This window comes from Serinus canaria, chromosome 2 (genome assembly GCF_022539315.1).
Source record: "Serinus canaria isolate serCan28SL12 chromosome 2, serCan2020, whole genome shotgun sequence".
Taxonomy (NCBI): Eukaryota; Metazoa; Chordata; class Aves; order Passeriformes; family Fringillidae; genus Serinus; species Serinus canaria.
Window position 1 is genome coordinate 8,394,996 of NC_066315.1, and position 18,168 is coordinate 8,413,163.

General features: G+C 50.3%; 1 protein-coding gene across 1 annotated transcript; it reads right to left on the bottom strand.

Annotated features, from left to right (window-relative positions):
* Positions 1-301: 301 nt before the first annotated feature.
* SHH (sonic hedgehog signaling molecule) lies at positions 302-15,131 on the bottom strand. The gene is made up of 3 exons (XM_009085804.4): positions 14,512-15,131; positions 9,519-9,780; positions 302-6,015 (listed from the first exon to the last, which is right to left on the bottom strand). Exons 1-3 carry the CDS (start codon positions 14,818-14,820, stop codon positions 5,309-5,311), a joined length of 1,278 nt encoding a protein of 425 aa, XP_009084052.1. The 5' UTR covers positions 14,821-15,131; the 3' UTR covers positions 302-5,308.
* Positions 15,132-18,168: the final 3,037 nt, after the last annotated feature.

Genomic DNA, 18,168 nt, shown 5'->3' on the forward strand with positions numbered 1-18,168 from the left:
TTTCCAAGGGAGGCATCCTGATGTCCCAGAGGTCTGGCCCAGGCAAGCTTTGCCCCAGGGATGGGCTGAGGAAGAAGGGGTCCCTGTGCCATTCCCAGAGTCCAGTGAACTGAGCAGAGCTGCAAACACACGATGTTCTCAGGACATCCCTGCTCCCCTGTCCATGTCCAACCCCTCCTGGCCTTGGGCACAGCCAGATGTGAGTTTGGTGGCCAAGGAACCCTCCAGAGTCACACCCCACAGAGCATCCCTTGTCACCTCTCCTCCCCAGTAACACAAACGGACATTTGTTCACACCAAATTGAGCAAATCTAATATTTATTTCACATTTGGGTCACAGGACATCAAAACAAATATTTTTACCCCAAACAGATTTCCTGACCTTGTGGTTTCATTCCTGATTTGCAGTAATATTTATCCGATGAGATGTCTTGCTCTCACTTAAAAATGAAAGGAAAAAAAGTTCTACAGGGTCCTGTGCTCAGCTTTAATGTACACAATTGCCTGTGCACCCAAATCACCTCTGGATGCCACTCTTGATTTCACTGGAACAAGGACAAGATCATTAAACTCATATTTCCCACATTTGTTCATTCCTTTTCATCCCTGAAAACCAAAATTATTTAAATAAGGAAGTCCAAACACCCCAAATGCAAAGCATTAAAAATTATATTTAACAATCTTGGCCCAAACAGTGGCTGTGGGGCCCCTATCAAATCTGAGACAATCCCATTGCTTGTAAAGATGCTTTTTTTAAAGATTTTTTTTTTTCCCTTTCAGCCCTCCTAGGCCAAGGATCACATTAACACTGCTCCTTTGAAAGCTCTGAAGGGCTCTGTACACGGAAAATTGACCTTTTTTTCAGTTAAGTTTGAACTAGTTTTAAGGCAGAATCTGCTGAAGACAGAATTTCAAAAGCTTAAGAAATCTAGTGGTCCCTTATGGCTTGCAGTAATGAATAAGATAAAAATGCTCTTTCTGGTTTCCTTCCCCCTGTAATTGAAATAGATGCTGTACTGGGGCTGCAAAACTGCTGCCCAATTATCACCCAGCCTGGCTGATTTACATCTCCTGCTCAGACTCAGAATGGTGGGAAATGCTCAGGAGGGCCAGTGTAAACATATTTATGTCCTGGTGGGAAGTGCTGAGCTCCTAACATCAGGATAACAATATTATATTTGTAGACATATATGTGCATGTATGTCTAAAGATCCAGCTAAGCAAACTTTCCCCTGTGAGGGCACAAAGAGCAGCTGGCTGAGGCACAGCTCAGCTACCTGGCTGGGACACACCTGGCTCACCCCAGTGCTTGGCTTGGATTTTAGTTGCACTGTAGATGTGATCCTCTTTTACTGGCGCATCCCAGCTTCCCTTTGGAGGGCTTGAGCACCAGGGCACTGCTTGAACTATTGGTCAAGTAAACACAGACTAGTCCCAGTCTCATTAGGGTCATTTCTCACATTGGCTTGGGTGGGGGAGGTGGAGAGGACAGGCAGCTGCTGGTGGGCTCCCCTTCAGGGCACCTCTGCCACCCCACAGAACCCTTCCAAATGAGTTGGCTTTGCAGAGCCACGCAATATTTCACAGGTAAATGACAGACTGTCTACATGGCTGTAGGTGGGAGGAGAAGGAGGTTGTGGACACCACATGAAGCCCCACTGGCACAATTCCTGGTGTGTTTGAAGAGTCCAGTACCAAATCCTACAGGATCCTCACTCTGCGTTCCAATGTCATCAGGGTAAAATCCTCAGAGGTGTGCGATAGGAATGCCATCACATATCAGACATTTCAGGAAGTCTCTGTAATTTCTTTAATTATTCAGACAACAGAGCACAAGGATAATAGCTTCAAGTACATTCTTATACATTATTTTGACAGTAATAGATATGTATTTAGTCATAAACTATTCTGTAGCCACCACTATGTGTACATTTTATACAAACTATTGCCATACTTGGACCCTGAAAACGGACAGTGACATCTCCTAGATGTTTTGCACAAGGCTATGACAGTACATCCTTCATACAAGAGCTGTGGCTGTGGGTTGGATTGGCCCATCTAAGGAAGCACTTCTAACACACCACAGAGGGGTGATCCTGATGAGAGTAGCCAGAAGGAGAGGTGGAATTCAGACACGGTGAGAGGAAGACGTAAAGCTGCTTGGAATAAGTGCGACGGAGAACATGGCACAGCATTTCTCTGCTCAGTGAAACAGGCTAATCCTGGTGTAAGAGCATCTAAGCTTCTCTCACACCACAAAGATCTGAGCTCGTCTCGGCCTTTGGGTGAAGATTAAATGAGGCATTGTCTGGTGTGGTCCCATCCAGGCATGTGCCCTGCCCTGACACAAGTGTGGGGTCTGGTCTGATGGCTCTTTATCATCTCAGTTGCAATTTAGATTGAAGCCCTCCAGCCTGAGGCTTTAAGTTTGATCACTGACATCCCTAAACACTTCCACCACCCGACTCTGGAGAAGGCAACTTCCAACACGGTCATTTCTTTGAGTGTAGAGGCCTTAAAAAATGGCAACCACCTCCCAGAGACAGGTAAGAGAGTTCAGACACCCAGACACTGCCAATCTAAGGCCAGACTTACAGCAGAGACTCATTTGTTCCACGATCACATTCTCACATGCTCCATATCATCTGGGTTTGCAGCCCTCAGCACACCCCAAAGACAGGGAGGTGGCAGAGTCCAAGCTGGGGTGGGCAGCAGGTTCTCAGCACCCAGCAGTCCACAGTCCCCCGTGATGCCTCTCGTTGGGTAGGCATGAGGGTGGCTTGGTTCCTCTCCTGGTGCTGCAGCACATTGTGGTCACTCCAAAGTCTCATCACCCTGGCCCTGTCCGAGCTTTGGAGGTTGGAAGTGGGGCTGGACTAGAGGCTGACAGGAAGGAGAAACCACATCCATCTGTCGGGGCTTCACACAGCAGCGCTCGTGCGTGGAACTCGGCCACCAGCTCCTGACAGCGCTCCAGAAGCTCCTGGGATTTCAGCGTGGAAGAGCATGGTCGACACTCTCTGGAGATGGCCCCAGGCAGGGACGTTCTGGGAGGCTGTGGAGCTGCCATCCATCCCAGCAGAGAACAGGGCTGTGTCTCTGGAGCAAAAGGCCTGGTGGATGAACATCCTAGACTGGCAAGTAATGGAAACCAAAGAAAAGGTGAGAAGACATTCAAGGCAAGCTCCCTTCCGGCACGGTCCCGTCACAGACGTGCACACACATGCAGACACAATGTTTTGCAAAATTTTTAAAGGGATCCTGGAAACCCTCAGTGGAGGAGCATGTGGTGCAGCAGAACCTCACTGATCAGCACCTGTCAAGGATGATCCTCTCGGGGTGTGTTGGGGCTGGGACCAGGCAGGGGACTCAGCGCTGGCCCCACCACTCAGCTCCTAAAACACATCTCCAGCACATTCACCCATGGGTGGCTCGGGACAGACTCCTGCATTACAGCTAAGGAATGTCTCTCAGCATAAATGAACAAATCTTTATCCTTTTGTTTGTTTTGCAAGGGGTGTTTTGCTTTGTTCTCAGTGGCCCCAAGCTCTGTGCTGTTACTCAAAGCAGCCAGTGAAATCTGGTGGCCATCTCCTTCTTCCAGCATCAGCCAGGTGAATCCCTCTAACTCACCAAAGTCAATGTCTCTCCCTCAGATTTCCATCTTCTGGGCACCCAGATTGAAGCCCACTGAAATCCCAGAGTTGCCACAAGGCAAAGGCAGCTGCCTGCCTTCGTATTAATGCTCTTCAAAGGGAAAACTTGATTTAGCATCCTCAGAAATCAATTTTAAGAGCCATCTACAGTCTCCATTCCAGACTGGGAAGTGGACATGGAGTCAGGGCTGGAGCTGGAAGAGAGGAGCATTGCCTGAGCAGGGATGGGGAGCCAGGGCTCTGGCAAAGGGAAACCCGTCTGCCACTGGCTCGTGCAAATAAGTGAGGTTCTACTGTCAGTACAAGAAATTCCAGGTTATGCACAGATGTGATGGATTCGTTTCCTTAATTAAAGTTCCAAAATTAAATGTTATAAGTAACACATCTAAATAAAATAATGGGCACTCATTTAGGTATCATGTTTTCTAAACCAACAAGCAAAAGGAAAAAAAAAAAATGGGATGCACCAGGAACTCTTAGTTATTATATACTAACCAAACTGTGCATGGCACATTTTATTTCTATAAAACTATTAAAACTATTACAAAATATTCAAAAATACATTTTAGTAAATTTACAGCAGTTATTTCTCAATTTATTAATGCAAAACATCCTTTTCCCCCCTCTGTACAAACTACCATCTCCATCGTCACAGAATTGCCGCCATGTGCGCTTTTTAAAAAATATTATTTTCTAATAAACTTTTTCTGAAGTTAAAAATAACAAAGTTTCTTACGGTTTTTGCAAATAAAAAGTTTGTGTAACAGTCTTGACTTCCATGAACTTCCATGAATGTGGCCAAATGATGTTTTTACAAAGCAAAACATGGAAAACAATACAGGAAATGATGTTACATTTGCAACTATTTAAATTAAAATAATATATTCTCATATTTTACACTATTTCAAAAAACGAAATGTGATTCAGTTAAGTATTGATCTCTCAAAAAAATCTAATTTACAATTCTGTGTATAAAAATATAATTTACGGACCCCCATGAAGTTTGTCTTTTTTGTGTGTGTTTGTTTGTTTGTTTGCTTGTTTTTTGGACTTGTTGAAATGAAAGAGCAATGTAATGGAGAGATGGGAAAGTACAGAATTTTGCTTTCTGAAAGTCAGGACACACGTGACATGTAGAAAAATAGACTCTGCGCAGTTTTGCTTGGCCTCACAAAATAATTTTTTCCCCTGTGAGTACAGTTCACATGATAATAAATTATCAAAGAAACTATTTAAGGCTCTTGAAGGTCCGGTTCATATCATTTAAAACATCTATTCAAAATACCAAAGAAATAAATATCCAGGAGAGGAGGAAAAAAAAAAAAACAACAACCAACAAACAAAACAAAAGAACAAATAAAAATATATATATATTTATAAACTAAACGGAACAGAACTTCCAGGGGTCTTTGTTTCCCTTTAAGTCTACTTTGGACTGTCCTACTTAATTATTATTATTTTATTATTATTATTTTAAAGTCTTAATCCGTGCTCTCTTTTAAAAATATGTAATTTTTTTCCTTTTTTTTTCTTTTAGTGTTTTCTTTCCTTTTTTTTTTTCTATTTTTTTTTTCTCTCCTTTCTCTCTCTCTCTCTCTCCCTCCGTGTCTCTGTCTCTCCGTTGGAGCCTGGCGGGATGGTGCGGGGTCCCCTCAGCTGGACGACACCATCATGCCCAGCGGGTGCAGAGAGTCACTATCCAGCACCCAGCTGCCGATGCGGTAGAGGAGCCGAGAGTACCAATGGATGCCGGGGGCCGTGGGGTCTCCCATGGGGGACCCCGCCCCGGAGGGACAGAGGGCGGCCAGCAGGGCCTGGAGCAGGCGGAAGGGAGCGAAGGCCCAGTGCGCCCAGCTGTGCTCCTCGATGACGGCATAGCACGAGGCCAGCACGCGGTCGATGAGGATGGTGCCCTGGGCGGTGAGTGGCGCGTAGGCGCCCGACGCCTCCTCCCGCAGCGACACGCGGTGCACGGCCGCCGGCAGCAGCCGCTGCCCGCCCTCGCCCAGCACGAAGACGCGCTGGCCCGGCCGCACGCGGCTGGCGAACAGCGCCCGGCTGCTGGCGCTCCCTGCCTGGGACTGGTTCTGCTGGGGGGCCACGAAGAGGAGGTGGGCGGCCGTCAGCAGCAGCCGGGCCCGGGGCTGCCGAGTCTCGATGACGTAGAAGAGCTTGTGGGAGCCGTCCTCGCGGTCCAGGAAGGTGAGGAAGTCGCTGTAGAGCAGACGGCCTTCGGTGTCGGCCACCAGCACTCTGTCTCCAGGCCTCAGGTCCTTCACCAGCTTGGTCCCACCTTTCTCCAGATGCACCGTGGCCGAGCCAGGGAAGCAACCCCCGGATTTGGCCGCCACTGAGTTTTCTGTCCAAGGAGAGAGGCAGAGCAGGGTTAGCGGAGGCACATGCCGGGCTGGGGCATGGGGGCATGCAGGAAATTATCACTTCCCCAGCCACCCCAACCCACCAAGAAAGTGCAAGACACAGCCAGACTCCCCTCTGAAATTCCTCCACCCTCATCTATGAGCCACATTTGCACTCAGTGGGTCCAGTGAGAATCCCCTTCCTGCCAGATTTGAGCCAGTGTAAAATCTCCTCTGGGTTAGGAGTTACAAGAGTGATTTTTCTCATAAAGGAAATGAGCCAAAATATTTTCACTGTGAGAACTGTTCCAGAACAAAATCTCTTCTGGAAGAACTTCCCATTTGGCTACTGTTTACCCTGCACTGACACCTGATGCCAGATAACTTGAAGGCTTTTCAAAGCCGAGTGGTTTTGCTGGTATAAAATTTCTTCTCTAAGCAAGTGCCTGTGCTCTCGATGCTCCGAGTCCCCATTCAGCTCTTACTCAAGGAGCACAACTAGGGCAGCAAACAGCAGAGAACAGGAGGAGCCTTTGCCCCAGGTTGCACACAAATTTTGCCAGTGCAAAGCAACGACCCCAGTTTCCCAAATCTTCCTGCATCATGCTGCACAAGTCCCCATGCTGCCTCCAGCCTTCCTACTCAGCATGGTGGCTACTGGGGCACTCCCACATTCCCAGCACCCCTGCCTTGCATCTCCAGCACTCAGCTTCAATCCTCCCCCAAAAAAGAAAGAAACCTCTCCCTCCCCCCTAGGAGAAGCAAGCTCTTCCCTGTCTCAGAGCGTGTGGTCCCAGAGCAGTCCAACACCTGTGCCAGGCCCATGCAAATGCCTCCTCCACCTCCTCCAGCCCTTGGGAGTTACTCAGAGTTTAGAGCAGCTGTTGCTGCTTTCCTGTGCTACTGAGAGGAACAATCTCAGACTAAAAGAAAGAAAAAGTAGCAATGACACTCTGTCTTTCTTGCAAATCACTTTTTGGAAGCTCAGCCACCTGTGGGGTGGTGGGGAAAAAAGTCTGCTGTGCTCCAGGCTGATCTCTGTCTTAACAGAGGGACTTGCAGTGTTCCTAACCACTCTGGTTTTTTAAATATTGGGTAATACTCCATAGGAGGCCATGGTAGCAAGTGCTGAGATTCCCCATCCCTCCCTCGCCTTTCCCTGCTTTCTCCCCATTACTCCCTATACCAGTTAAGAGATCTGGTGATTTAGCTCCTAAAGATGAGCAGATTTTATATTTTGCCTCTGTGGCTACTACTGAAATTCCTAGGATTTAAACAAATCCTTGGAGTGTCTCCTAATGACTTTCTCAGGAAGGACAGGAAGGGCGAAAATTAGACCGTTATTGATTTGCTAATGACTTTATCACTTCTCCTTCAGAAATGAAGCAGCAAGATCTCCAAGGCCTCCCTCTTCAGGGAGGACATGGCAACAAACAAGATATGTGCTTTATGTGGAGGCCTCTGCTAGTAAACTACACCTTCCTACAAGCTGGCAGTAAAGGTCTGGCTAGAGCTTTGTTTGCATATTCAGGGACTTGATGAATAGATGTAGTAGTGTAGCAGCTCTACAAACATGCCAGTGAATTGGCAGAGGTGTGAAAATCTGCTTCTTTGAGCAGTGCTTGTTTGGGTTCTCTAATTAAAATCCAATAAAGGATCAGCATTGTCATTCTGATTCATGTAATAAATGCAGACACTCTTGGAAGAGAGGACACTTCCATTTTTTCCCAGCTTCTTCCCCCCCTTTTCTCCCCCTCCCTATTTGTTCAGGTGCAGAAACCCTATGTGCCAATTCACACACATACTCTCCAAAAACCCAGGACCTTCCAAGCACTATTTGCACAGCAGAGCCACTTTTCCAAGGCACTCAAGATCTGTATTTGAATTTTAAATGTAGAAGCTTGCTCTAAATACTTGCTGTAGCGCATTATCAATGTCCCTTTTACCACCCCTGCCTCTCCCTCCTCTGTTCTGGTGACAATAATTCAGGCCTTGGGGGAACTCTTCTTTGCATTCCAGTCTCTTGGATCATACTTTTTGCAAACAGAGATCTAGATAAAGAATCTTCCTGCTGGCATTATGGGATTTAATCTTCTCATGAGATGCTCTGTCATGAAATGAGGTTTGGACAGTTTAAGATCAGGCTGAGAGAGTGGAATTCAAGCCTGCTCCCTTCAGCCTGCCTCGTACAGTCACACGACCCTGCCTGACACCCTCCAAATGTTGCCCCCAAGTCCTTGTGTGCCGAATCTCAATGAGCAGCTTGGGGTGGCTCCTCTCCTGCGAAGCACCCCTGGGGTGGATTAGGAGGTGCTCCTGGGCTAAGGTCACCGCATGCCACAATCGGACACCTTGCGCTACAAAGCCCATCTTGGCTATTGAAAGGGGTGTTTTGGATCTCCACACAGCTGACAGCTTTGCAGGGCCTCTTTTTGCCTAGAAAGGACCCAGGAGCCGAACAAAAGCAGTAGCAGGCTCTCAGGACAAAGCCCACATGGGCCAGGAGAGGTGCTCAGTCCCTGGGGAGCTCCGGGCCGGAGTGGGGGACATGAACCCCTCCTGCAGGTGGGCACGACCGGGCAGGGCTATTTCCCTACCGTGGGGCTGCTGGGTTCGAAGCAAACAGCTATATTTAAAGAAGGCGCATTATTTTCTTTTGCAGCCAAGTGTCTCCTGACACATCCAGCAGGTTGCTGGGCTAGAGTATGCTCTTAGAAAGAGCTTTCGATGTCATGCGGCTGCATGGAGGGAGGTGGTGGAGCTGGGGGCTGTCACTTGCTGACAGATTTGCTCCGCCAAAAAACGTGTCAAGTGTCAAGAAAAGAAACTCTGCGAGTCGGGGATTTCTTGCGAGCTGTTCCCGAGTTGAGACAGCGTGTGGCGTTGTAAGCACAGGGGAGGCGATGGAAAAAAAATTATGTGTATGTGTATCTCTATCTGGGAATTTCCTAGCGGCTACTGCTGAAGGAGGCTGGGGACCACGTTACTTATTTATTTTCCTGGCCGGCTCCCACTCGGAGATTAGCGCTCGCGAGTAAGGCGTGCAGCCAGCGGGGCGGCTGGAGACGGCCACGAGTGTTTGTGTTGAACATGCTCCTTGGATGGGGAAAGCATCAGACCCCACGGGGGGAGGAGAAGGGTGTGTGGCTGAGACGCAGCTCTAGTGGGAAGGCTGGCCAAGCAAATCACCCAAATAAAAGTGCTGTGAAAAACTGCTGCAGCTGGCTGGGGTTTGTTTTTTCCTACCCCCTCGCTCTTTCCTTTCCCCCACCTCTGCTCCGACGGGGTCGCTAAGAGGCGGGGGAAGGCCGGCTGTGCCCCTGGGGCTCTGCTCCCATCCCCGCGGGAGCTCCGGCGGGGCTGGCCGGGCCATGGGGACCCTGCGGGGACGAAAGGAGGAAGCCCGGTGACAGAGACGGGTCACAGAAGGCTCTAGGGCGCTGAGTCGAGTCCCGGGGGTGTCTCCCCACCTCGAACATGTCCCTGGGCAGGCTGCCCGCCTTACCTGCTTTGACGGAGCAGTGGATGTGCGCCTTGGACTCGTAGTAGACCCAGTCGAAGCCAGCCTCGACGGCCAGGCGGGCCAGCATGCCGTACTTGCTGCGGTCCCGGTCCGAGGTGGTGATGTCCACGGCGCGGCCCTCGTAGTGCAGGGACTCCTCGGAGTGGTGGCCGTCCTCGTCCCAGCCCTCGGTTACCCGCAGCTTTACCCCGGGCCACTGGTTCATCACCGAGATCGCCAGAGCGTTCAGCTTGTCCTTGCAGCGCTGCGGGGATACAGGCAGACGGAAAAGGGTCATTGTGGGAGTGCTGCAGCCAGGGGGACACCCCCCCTTCGTTATCGATACCCCCTTGGGCCTCAGCCTGCTTCCCTCTCCCGCCAAAGAGGCGGCATTCCTACCCTCCCTGCCAAACGCGCCCCAGGATGGGCTCAGCCAGAGCTGACATCTTCTCCTCCGCTGCCAGGGAGGGACGGGGAGGTAGGTGAGGAGGGGGAGAGTGAAACCTGGGGACACAGGATGAACAGAGGATCAAACACCACGAAGACCCACAGGGACGGGCCTCTTCCCTGCCCCGGCACCTGCTGCGGGGACAGGGGGACCCCCCTCTGCTGGCGCTGGAGTGTGAGCGTGGCGATTCAAAGCCACCTGCACGGAGCAAATTCCTGCCGCAAATTCCTAAGTGCCCTGTCCCTTCCCGAGAGCAAAGTTTCTGCCCAGAACAAACACTCGCCATATATCTCAGAGTCACGGATTCCCCCCCGGAATGTCTCTGCGGGTCTTTTCAGCTTAATTCTGTGTTGAAAAGGGTATCAATACATGTTAACAGCCTTTATGCGCTGGAGGGAGGGGTGTTTTTTTCTTCTCTCCCTTCGCCCATCACTCATTAGAGCCCTCAAAGCTGCATGGGCTGGGAGCATTCACTCCGCTTCAAACATACATCGGCGCTCGCCTACAAAGCCGAGCAAATCCATACAATAATATAGCTCTTAGTGGGAAGATGAAAAGCAAGGGAGGGCCAAGGAGGGAAGTTAAGCGGAGCAGGGATGCTATGCAAGATAGGAGCCCCTTTGTGTGGAGTGAAACCCTTCCAACTCTGTGGAGAAAGTACTGCAGGTTTTTTCATTGACCCTCCAGAGCCACCAGCCTTCCCTGGGCTGAGCTGGGCCCAGCAGCACCAGGAGCACGTAGGGATTGAATAATGAGGGACATAGGACAGGGGAAAGTGAGGAAAAGAGGTGAGCTGAAAGCCTGAAAGTTTTGGGGAGATTCCCATCTTAGCCAGGTGGGGAATAGACACAGTGGCGACAGGGGAAAAGGACTCTCAGCCCGGCAGAAACAGGAAATCAGCACCGAAAGCATTGAAAAGCACTTGACTAAAGGTACAGAGTTAGGTACGTTGCCACCTTTCTTCCTCCTTTTTGAGAGGAAAACAACTCAGGTGCATCTACCCGACGTTGTTCTCTTGATGCAAATACCGATGTGGCTGTAAGCCACGGCGGGATGCAGTAAGCTGCTCTTCCCACACTCTTGCTGGCCTGACTGGTGTGCTTGGCCTTCTGCAGGACCTTTCTCTCCAGTCTGCTCACAGCACAGCCAATAACAGACCGCAAAGTCCCCCTTTCACAGCTCCCAGGAACGCAAAGCCCCTCCATCACTCGCTACTTTTAGGGACATGACAAGGCTGCTTAGCAAGGAAGTTCTCATGTGTTCACCAACAGCCATAAAAGTGATTCCAGCAACACACGGGCTGATATAAAGAGATATAAAAGTCCCCGAGAGATTTAAAACACAGTCATAAGCTCACTTTGGACTCTCTGGCCTACCGTTTTATGGAGAGAGACGGGTGTTTGGGTTTCGGCACCGTTCCTGGCAGCAAAGTGCAGTAGTACAAGGAAGTTGAGTTTGATTTATTTTATTTTTTCCCTCTCTCCCTCTGAGTGGATAGATATGCTCCATCACTGATTTACAGGGGAAAGGGGGAGAAGCATCAAACACCTCATCTGCTGGTAAGGCGACAGCACTGCGCGACACGGAGATGTCGTGCCCCGCGCGGGAGGAGCGGGCGCGGGCAGGGACAGGGGCAGCGGTGCGGGCAGCGCCGAGGGGCTCTGGCCGCTCCGGCCCTGCCAGCACCACTTCCCGGCTCCAGGCGAAATAAAGAAGAAACGGCCTCCTAAAGGACTTTTCTCCCTTTTATACTGCCTGAGCTGGATTGTCAGAGTCAAAAGCCGTGAAGCCCAGACTATTTATTAATTCATCGGGTCGTGTGCCACAAATCAAGCCCAATTCTGTTCAGCCACCGTGAAGCTCAGCAGGGCTGCCTCCACTAACGCTTTGTGTGGAGGCAAAGTTGTTCAACAAGCCCTCTCCTGCCAGCTCCTAATCTCTTCACAAATGAATTGCTTGAAGGAAACACTTAACAGGTACCTGTCAGTGTAAACAACCTGGTGGGCTTCCTAAATGCCAAGTTGATCTCTAAATTCCTCACATCACGCACTGGTTGTGTGCCTGCATTACACGAGATTGTTATTTTATTTCATACAAATTCCAGCTTTATCATACTGACCTGGCCTCCTTATCTCTCTCCCCAATCCAGCCAATGGCCGGGGTGGGGGGGAGGAAAGGGAGGAAGGGGGGAGTCCTTAGCAAACTGCTGGTGTCACCTGCAAAGTTGAGAACCTGACTTACCTACCTCTGTTTGCGTTCCCCCCCACCCTTCTGGAGTTAATATTAACTAGCGACTAATGCATTCGGCAACCACTCTGCAAGTTTAACGATTCTGTCCATGAAAGATCTCTCCATGGTTGAAGGGCTCCCGAAGCCGGCGTTTAAAGGCTGAGATTTAACGAGAGGTTGCCGGCCGAGCGAGAGAGGGAAGGAGAGGAAAGCAAGGCAGGGAGGCCAGCAGGACCGGGCAGGACCGCACCCCGGGTCGCCGAGGACCCGGCCGTGCTCGGGCAACGGGGAGCGAGGGCAAGCAGACCGCTCGCTGCCGGGCCCCGCTCCGCTTCCCCGCTCCCTGCCTGGCCAGGAGTGCCGGAGCCCCGCTCTCTCCCCGACCTCGCTCCCCTCTTTCCCGCCGGGTACCCGGCCCTGCGGCCTCCCCGGCCCCGCCGCTCTCAGCCCACCTCCCCCCTTTGTGTCTAAGGCACGGGAACAAGCACTGAAGGAGGTGGGGGGGGAAGTATTTGTTTTCGTTTCGTTCGTCTGAGGGAAGTTGACAGAAGGTCAGGAGTTCAGACGCTGCCAGCTAATGCAGCGGGAGCGGCCAGCCGCGTAGCCGGCGCGGCGTGCCCCGGGAGAGCCGCGGGGCCGGGGTCAGCCCGCAGTCCGCCCCCGGCCCGCAGCCCACCGCTCCCGACCGTGCCCCGGCTCCCCCCGCGCCCGCCGCCCCGCTCCGCTCCGCTCCGCCGCGCACACGCACCGGCGCAGCCGCGCAGGGAGGGATGCGCCGAGCCCCGGCGGGAGCCCGTCTCCCGCGGAGCCGCCGCCGCCGCCGCTGCCGCCGGGCTGCGGAGGGAAGGGTGAAACCCGAGCCGCCGCGATCGATACGCGAGGGGAGTAAGTGGAGCTGAAAATGCGAGAGATGCGGCTCCGGAGGCAGCGGGGGCGGAGGACCGTGGGTGCGCGGAGGGGCGCGGTCCGCGCCCGAGCGGGGACCGGCACCCGCTCCGCTCCGCTCCGCACCCCTGCGCGGGGCGGCGGCGGCGGCGGGCGGAGGCGCCGCCGCGCTCCGAGGTGCGGTGCGATTTAAGGTGGTCGGGAGGAGATGGTGGCGGCTGCCGGTCCCTCGCCCCGAGAGACTCGGCAACGTGCGGAAAATCAGGCCGAGGAACGGGGAGAGTTTGGGAAATTCCACCCCCCACCCCCTTCCCCGCGTCCACTCCCCGCCTAGTCCTTCCCGGCGAGTCCCGCTCTAGCACTGAAGGTGGGGCTTAAATGTATTAATATTAAAAAAGCGCTGTTGACCTATATTTGGAGGAAACCCATTTCCAGCGTCTAGATTGCATGTAGTTTCTGAAACTCCGGGATTAGCAGAGCAATTGACTTCGCTGAGCCCTCTGTTGAGCATGAATTATAATTACGAGGTGACTCGGAGCGGTTCTCTTTCTCTCTCTCTCTTTCTCTCACCTTTATCTTTTCTTTCTTTCTTTCTTTCTTTTTGTTCATAAAATAGTTCCGCAATCCGATTCCCCCCGAAATCCAATATTTACCCAGTTGTAAACCTTGTGCCATCAGATTTTTTAAAACAGAAGGTGATGCAATGCCGATAAGTTGCAAGTCCCTCCCCTATGGAAGTACCAGAGCATTGGCGGCGAGCATCCTTAAAGAAATATCAATATATTTACGCACTGATGGGCACAATTGCAAATGATGGTATTGCAATACGAGCTATATAATACGGAATCAGATGAGGAATGGTCGATCCGGCTTCAGCTGCCTTTTGTGAGTGCACGACTGCATGCCTACTAAATTTAGAATATGCTCGCGAGGAGAACAACAATAATAATGAAGGTTAAAATGAAATGAAAAAAAAAAGGAGAAATTAAATAAAATATATAGAGAAAAATATCAAGTCAGCAGGCGCAGCAACCGCAGACGACGTTTGTAATAATGAGTGGGTGGCCTGGCGGTCACTATACACTTGGGGTCCTCTGAGCTGTATGCAATTCGTTTGATCAAAGTGCATCCTTGGGGACAAATGCAAACAGCAATCTCTAACCAAGTTACAGGGAACGCCATGGCACGGTAATGACTGTAAGTATCACACAGATTCCCCCACCAAATATCTAAACAGCTCCAGCTCCAGCCCCTGCTAACTTGGCCGGATAGATGGTATTTACATTCAATGGGGAAACTAGTCGAGTTTGGAGGGGCGGGGGGAGGAGGGGGAGAGGGAAAGGGGGGGCTTTCAAAAATGCTAAGACAGATGCGTCCTTTAGGATTGCTCAGAGAGGTTAACAAACACAAATACAGGTATCTCTGTGGCTCTACCTGAGTCATCAGTCTGTCAGCTCCCGTGTTCTCTTCATCCTTAAAAATAATGTCAGGGTTGTAATTTGGGGTTAGTTCTTTAAATCTCTCGGAGTTTCTTGTGATCTTCCCTTCATATCTTCCACTGGCCCCTAGGGTCTTCTCTGCCACATTGGGAATAAACTGCTTATAGGCTAAAGGGGTCAGCTTTTTGGGGTGTCTCCTTTTTCCAATGCCCCTGCCTGGTCCACAAGTCAGCCCAGAGGAGACTAAAAGAGCGCAGATGAAGCCCACCAAGAGAATTCTTGTCAACAGCAGCATTTCGTCCATTGAATCCAATTACTTCAAAGCTCTCTGTGCCTATCCCTGGCTGTCTCTCTAGAGCTCTCTCTCCTCCTATGTCCTTGTCTGCTTTCTGAATCGTATACTATCCACCGATCCCTAGCAAGACAGGTGCTGGAATGGCAGGCTTTAGGTCGCTGATAACGGAACACATCGGAGTTTGGTCGGGAGACAGCAATCGAGAGACAAAAAAAGGGTCTGATTTTAATGGTAGCAAAGCAAGACGCTAGTGAGAGGAGTCTGCCTTTAGTTCTATATTATAGCTGCCAGGGCCGAGAGCTGATTGGCCAAGGCGAGGCAAGCTTGTCTTCTGATGTTAACCCTCAAAAAGGCAACAAATTCTTGAAAGATTTTTTTTTCCTTTTACCTGAAGGGCTTGGAGCTGAGAGGGGTGGAGATCGCGCTTTCTTGGGATAACATCAATTACACGCTTTTTTTTTTTCTTTTTTCTTTCTTTTTTTTTTTTCTTCTTCTTTTTTTTTTTTTTTTTTTTTTTTTCCTCCAAAAACTTTCTTGGCAGAATGGTACATTTGTCAGCAAGAGGAACAGATGCCTCTCTGAAAGAGGGAAAAAATTAAGATTAGCCGGCTGCTACAGTGCAAATCAAGTTTCTAAGGGCAGTTGTGGTTAAATAAAATGCCGAATTATCGGGGAGCCGTGCAAATAGGAACATACTTGGGTAATATTAACGCCCCGGGGGGGAATAATGCCATTTCAGAGCGCACCCACCTAAATGGCTTTGTAACAGGTTTCTTGCCCCTGAAAAGGGAGATTGCTCTCCCTCCCAAAGACATACATTTTTAAACACACTCGCCTTTTAGCTGATAAATGACCACTTTAATAGCAGAAACAGGTCTGATGCGAAGCGGCAGTTAAATGAAGTTACTGTGTCTGACTTGTGTATCACACAACTGCAATGTGGCACTTTTATTTATTTATTTATTTTTTAATAAAATCAGGACTATCACCCAGTTTAAAATAACGTTGTATCTTCGGAAGTGCACGAATAGTCAACTGATTAAAAATAGATGGTCTCCTGAGCACGCTGGGGCTATATTCTTTGTTTCTTTGGTCAAAGTCGGAGACGAGCGTTTTAGACTCTTACACCTCCTTGCGGGGTGTCATTAAGTTTTTAAGAAAAGCATAGTGTTGAAAGCATCCGCAAACACAATTAACAGAGATCGATCCAAGCAAAGTGAATGGAAAGGGGATAAGTTTAATGTTAAATTAATTGTTATCTCATGCAGCGTGGCAAGTGATGTCTTTATCCCGATCTCCAAAAGCTACTAATCAGACAAAGGTGTTGAGAGACGAGCAAAATTGCAGAGATGAGGCTGATAGAGCAGGTTAGACAGAACAGTAGAGTTCCATATGAACAAACACTTCTCTGCCTGCAAAGTGCTCATTAGCTTTTGCTCCTAAGAAAATACAATTTGTCCTAGGATCTAGAAAGTTTCAGGAGTTTTTTAGAAGCTCTTAAAAATTCCAGGATGGTGTGCTAAAGTAATTCAAAGTCCACTTTCTCAGAAAAACACAAAACAAATCCAAAAAAATAAACTTTATTTAAGTTGTGGAGTTTAAAAAAGAAAAAGAGACAGAAAAAGGAAATAAAGAAATAAAAAGAGCTCATTGGGGTGCAAAACTATATGGAAGTTTTCCGATCTGTGACATTGAGCTGAGTAGTAATCAACTTAAACCTTGAAAATGGATTTTAAAATCAGTTTTTAAGTGGTAAAAAAGTTGTATATCCGTAAACTGCAACAAACAGGTCAGCACGGACTTTTCAAGGGACAAAGTAGTCTTTTCAGGTAAACTTTAGAAAAGAGGCAAAAGAAGTGGTCCGAAGTGGTCTCATGCCGACTCTAACTGGTGCTCTTTCATCTTTTTTAGCCTGTGCTTTTCTTCTGCTATTTATGTTTCTTTGTGGAGTTTCAGTGAGTCGTCGATTTCTCTTTCCGACCTTTAAATTGAGGAGTTTTCACTTGGAAATGGGTAAAAAGTTAGAAAGTCAGTAGCTTGGCTCCTGGGTTGTTATCAACCAACTTAGCTGCAGAAACAAGTTGTATAACAGCTAAATACCTGCTTCATGCTATTAAAAAACAAACTTAAGTTTTATCTCTCCGTCTGCGTGCATGCGAGAAGACAGATACAAGGAATATATAATTTATACAAAAGAGGGTATGTTCTTTTGATGTGGTTGCCTAAACAGCATGACTTGATATAACAGTTGATTAAACAGCGCCAAGGAATAAAAGCTATTCTTAATGGTGTGGAATACTGCAAAACTTTTATCACCCCTCTTACCTTGTCCCCCTCCCCATGGAAAGAAGATCCATATCCCAGGCACTAGATGGGTGGACATCGCAGTGAAGAAGTCTAGAGAATAAGGACAAACTCCCTCATTATCAGATTGCCATATGTACAAAGCAGTCACCCAAAGATTAACAGGGAAGGAAACGCAAAGAAGGAATTAATTAAATGCAAGTAATAAATGCGCGGGGGGGGGGGGAAGGGAGAAATCAAGAAAAGTTGTAACTGTGGGAAGCTCGAAATCCCCCTCCTATCAAATTAGATGTGAAAGAAAGCAGAGCTGGGGGAGCGGGGAGGCTCTGCTCAGCTTCAGCTCAGGCTGGAGCTGGCGGCGGCCCCGCCGGGAGCCGGGCGGGGGGAGCCGGGGGTGCGAGGGGGACACCGGGGGAAGCCGGGGGAACCGGGCCGGCGCTCCCGCCCTCCCCGCCGAGCCTCCGGGATGCGCCCTGCCTCTCCTCCCCACGAGGAGCTCTTCTTCTTTCTTTTTAATTATTATTTAAATGCCACAGCTTCTGGGAAAACAACAGCCCCCGAGTCCCCGCTCCGCGCTCCCGGCAGCACGGGGGGCGGGGGTCCCGGCCCGCCGGCCCAGCCCCGGCCCCGGGCTGCGGGGGAGCCCCGAGCCGAGCCCTGCCCGCCCCACACCTCCCACAGCAAACACCCCAAAGCTGCAGCAGCCCCCGGCCGGCACCGACGCCTTCTTTGGAGGGTCCAGAGCCCACAGCCACCGCCGTCCCCATGGGCCCCGGGTCCCGCAGGGCTGCCCAGCCTGAGGGCGCCGGAGGCCCCTGAGCGAGGCCCCTCAGTGGAACGGGCTCCCTCCTGCCCTGCCCACAGCGCCAGGTCCATCGTGGAGCTGCCACCAGGCTCCTCAGCAGCCCCCAAAGCCCTGCCGGAGTGCTGGGGTCCCTGGGTCATGCAGACCTTGATCCACACCACAGCCCCACTGCGGTGGAGCATCCCCTACGGACCCCACCGAGTCCCAGTGCAGGTACCCAGCACAGCTCCCCGCTGACACACAGGCTC

Coding starts and splice junctions, on each gene's coding strand:
- SHH (XM_009085804.4), bottom strand. CDS start 14,820: ATGGACGAAATGCTGCTGTTGACAAGAATTCTCTTGGTGGGCTTCATC. Junction 9,781..14,511: donor CTGACAGACTGATGACTCAG/GTAGAGCCACAG, acceptor GTATCCCCGCAG/CGCTGCAAGGACAAGCTGAA. Junction 6,016..9,518: donor CCACTGCTCCGTCAAAGCAG/GTAAGGCGGGCA, acceptor CTCCTTGGACAG/AAAACTCAGTGGCGGCCAAA.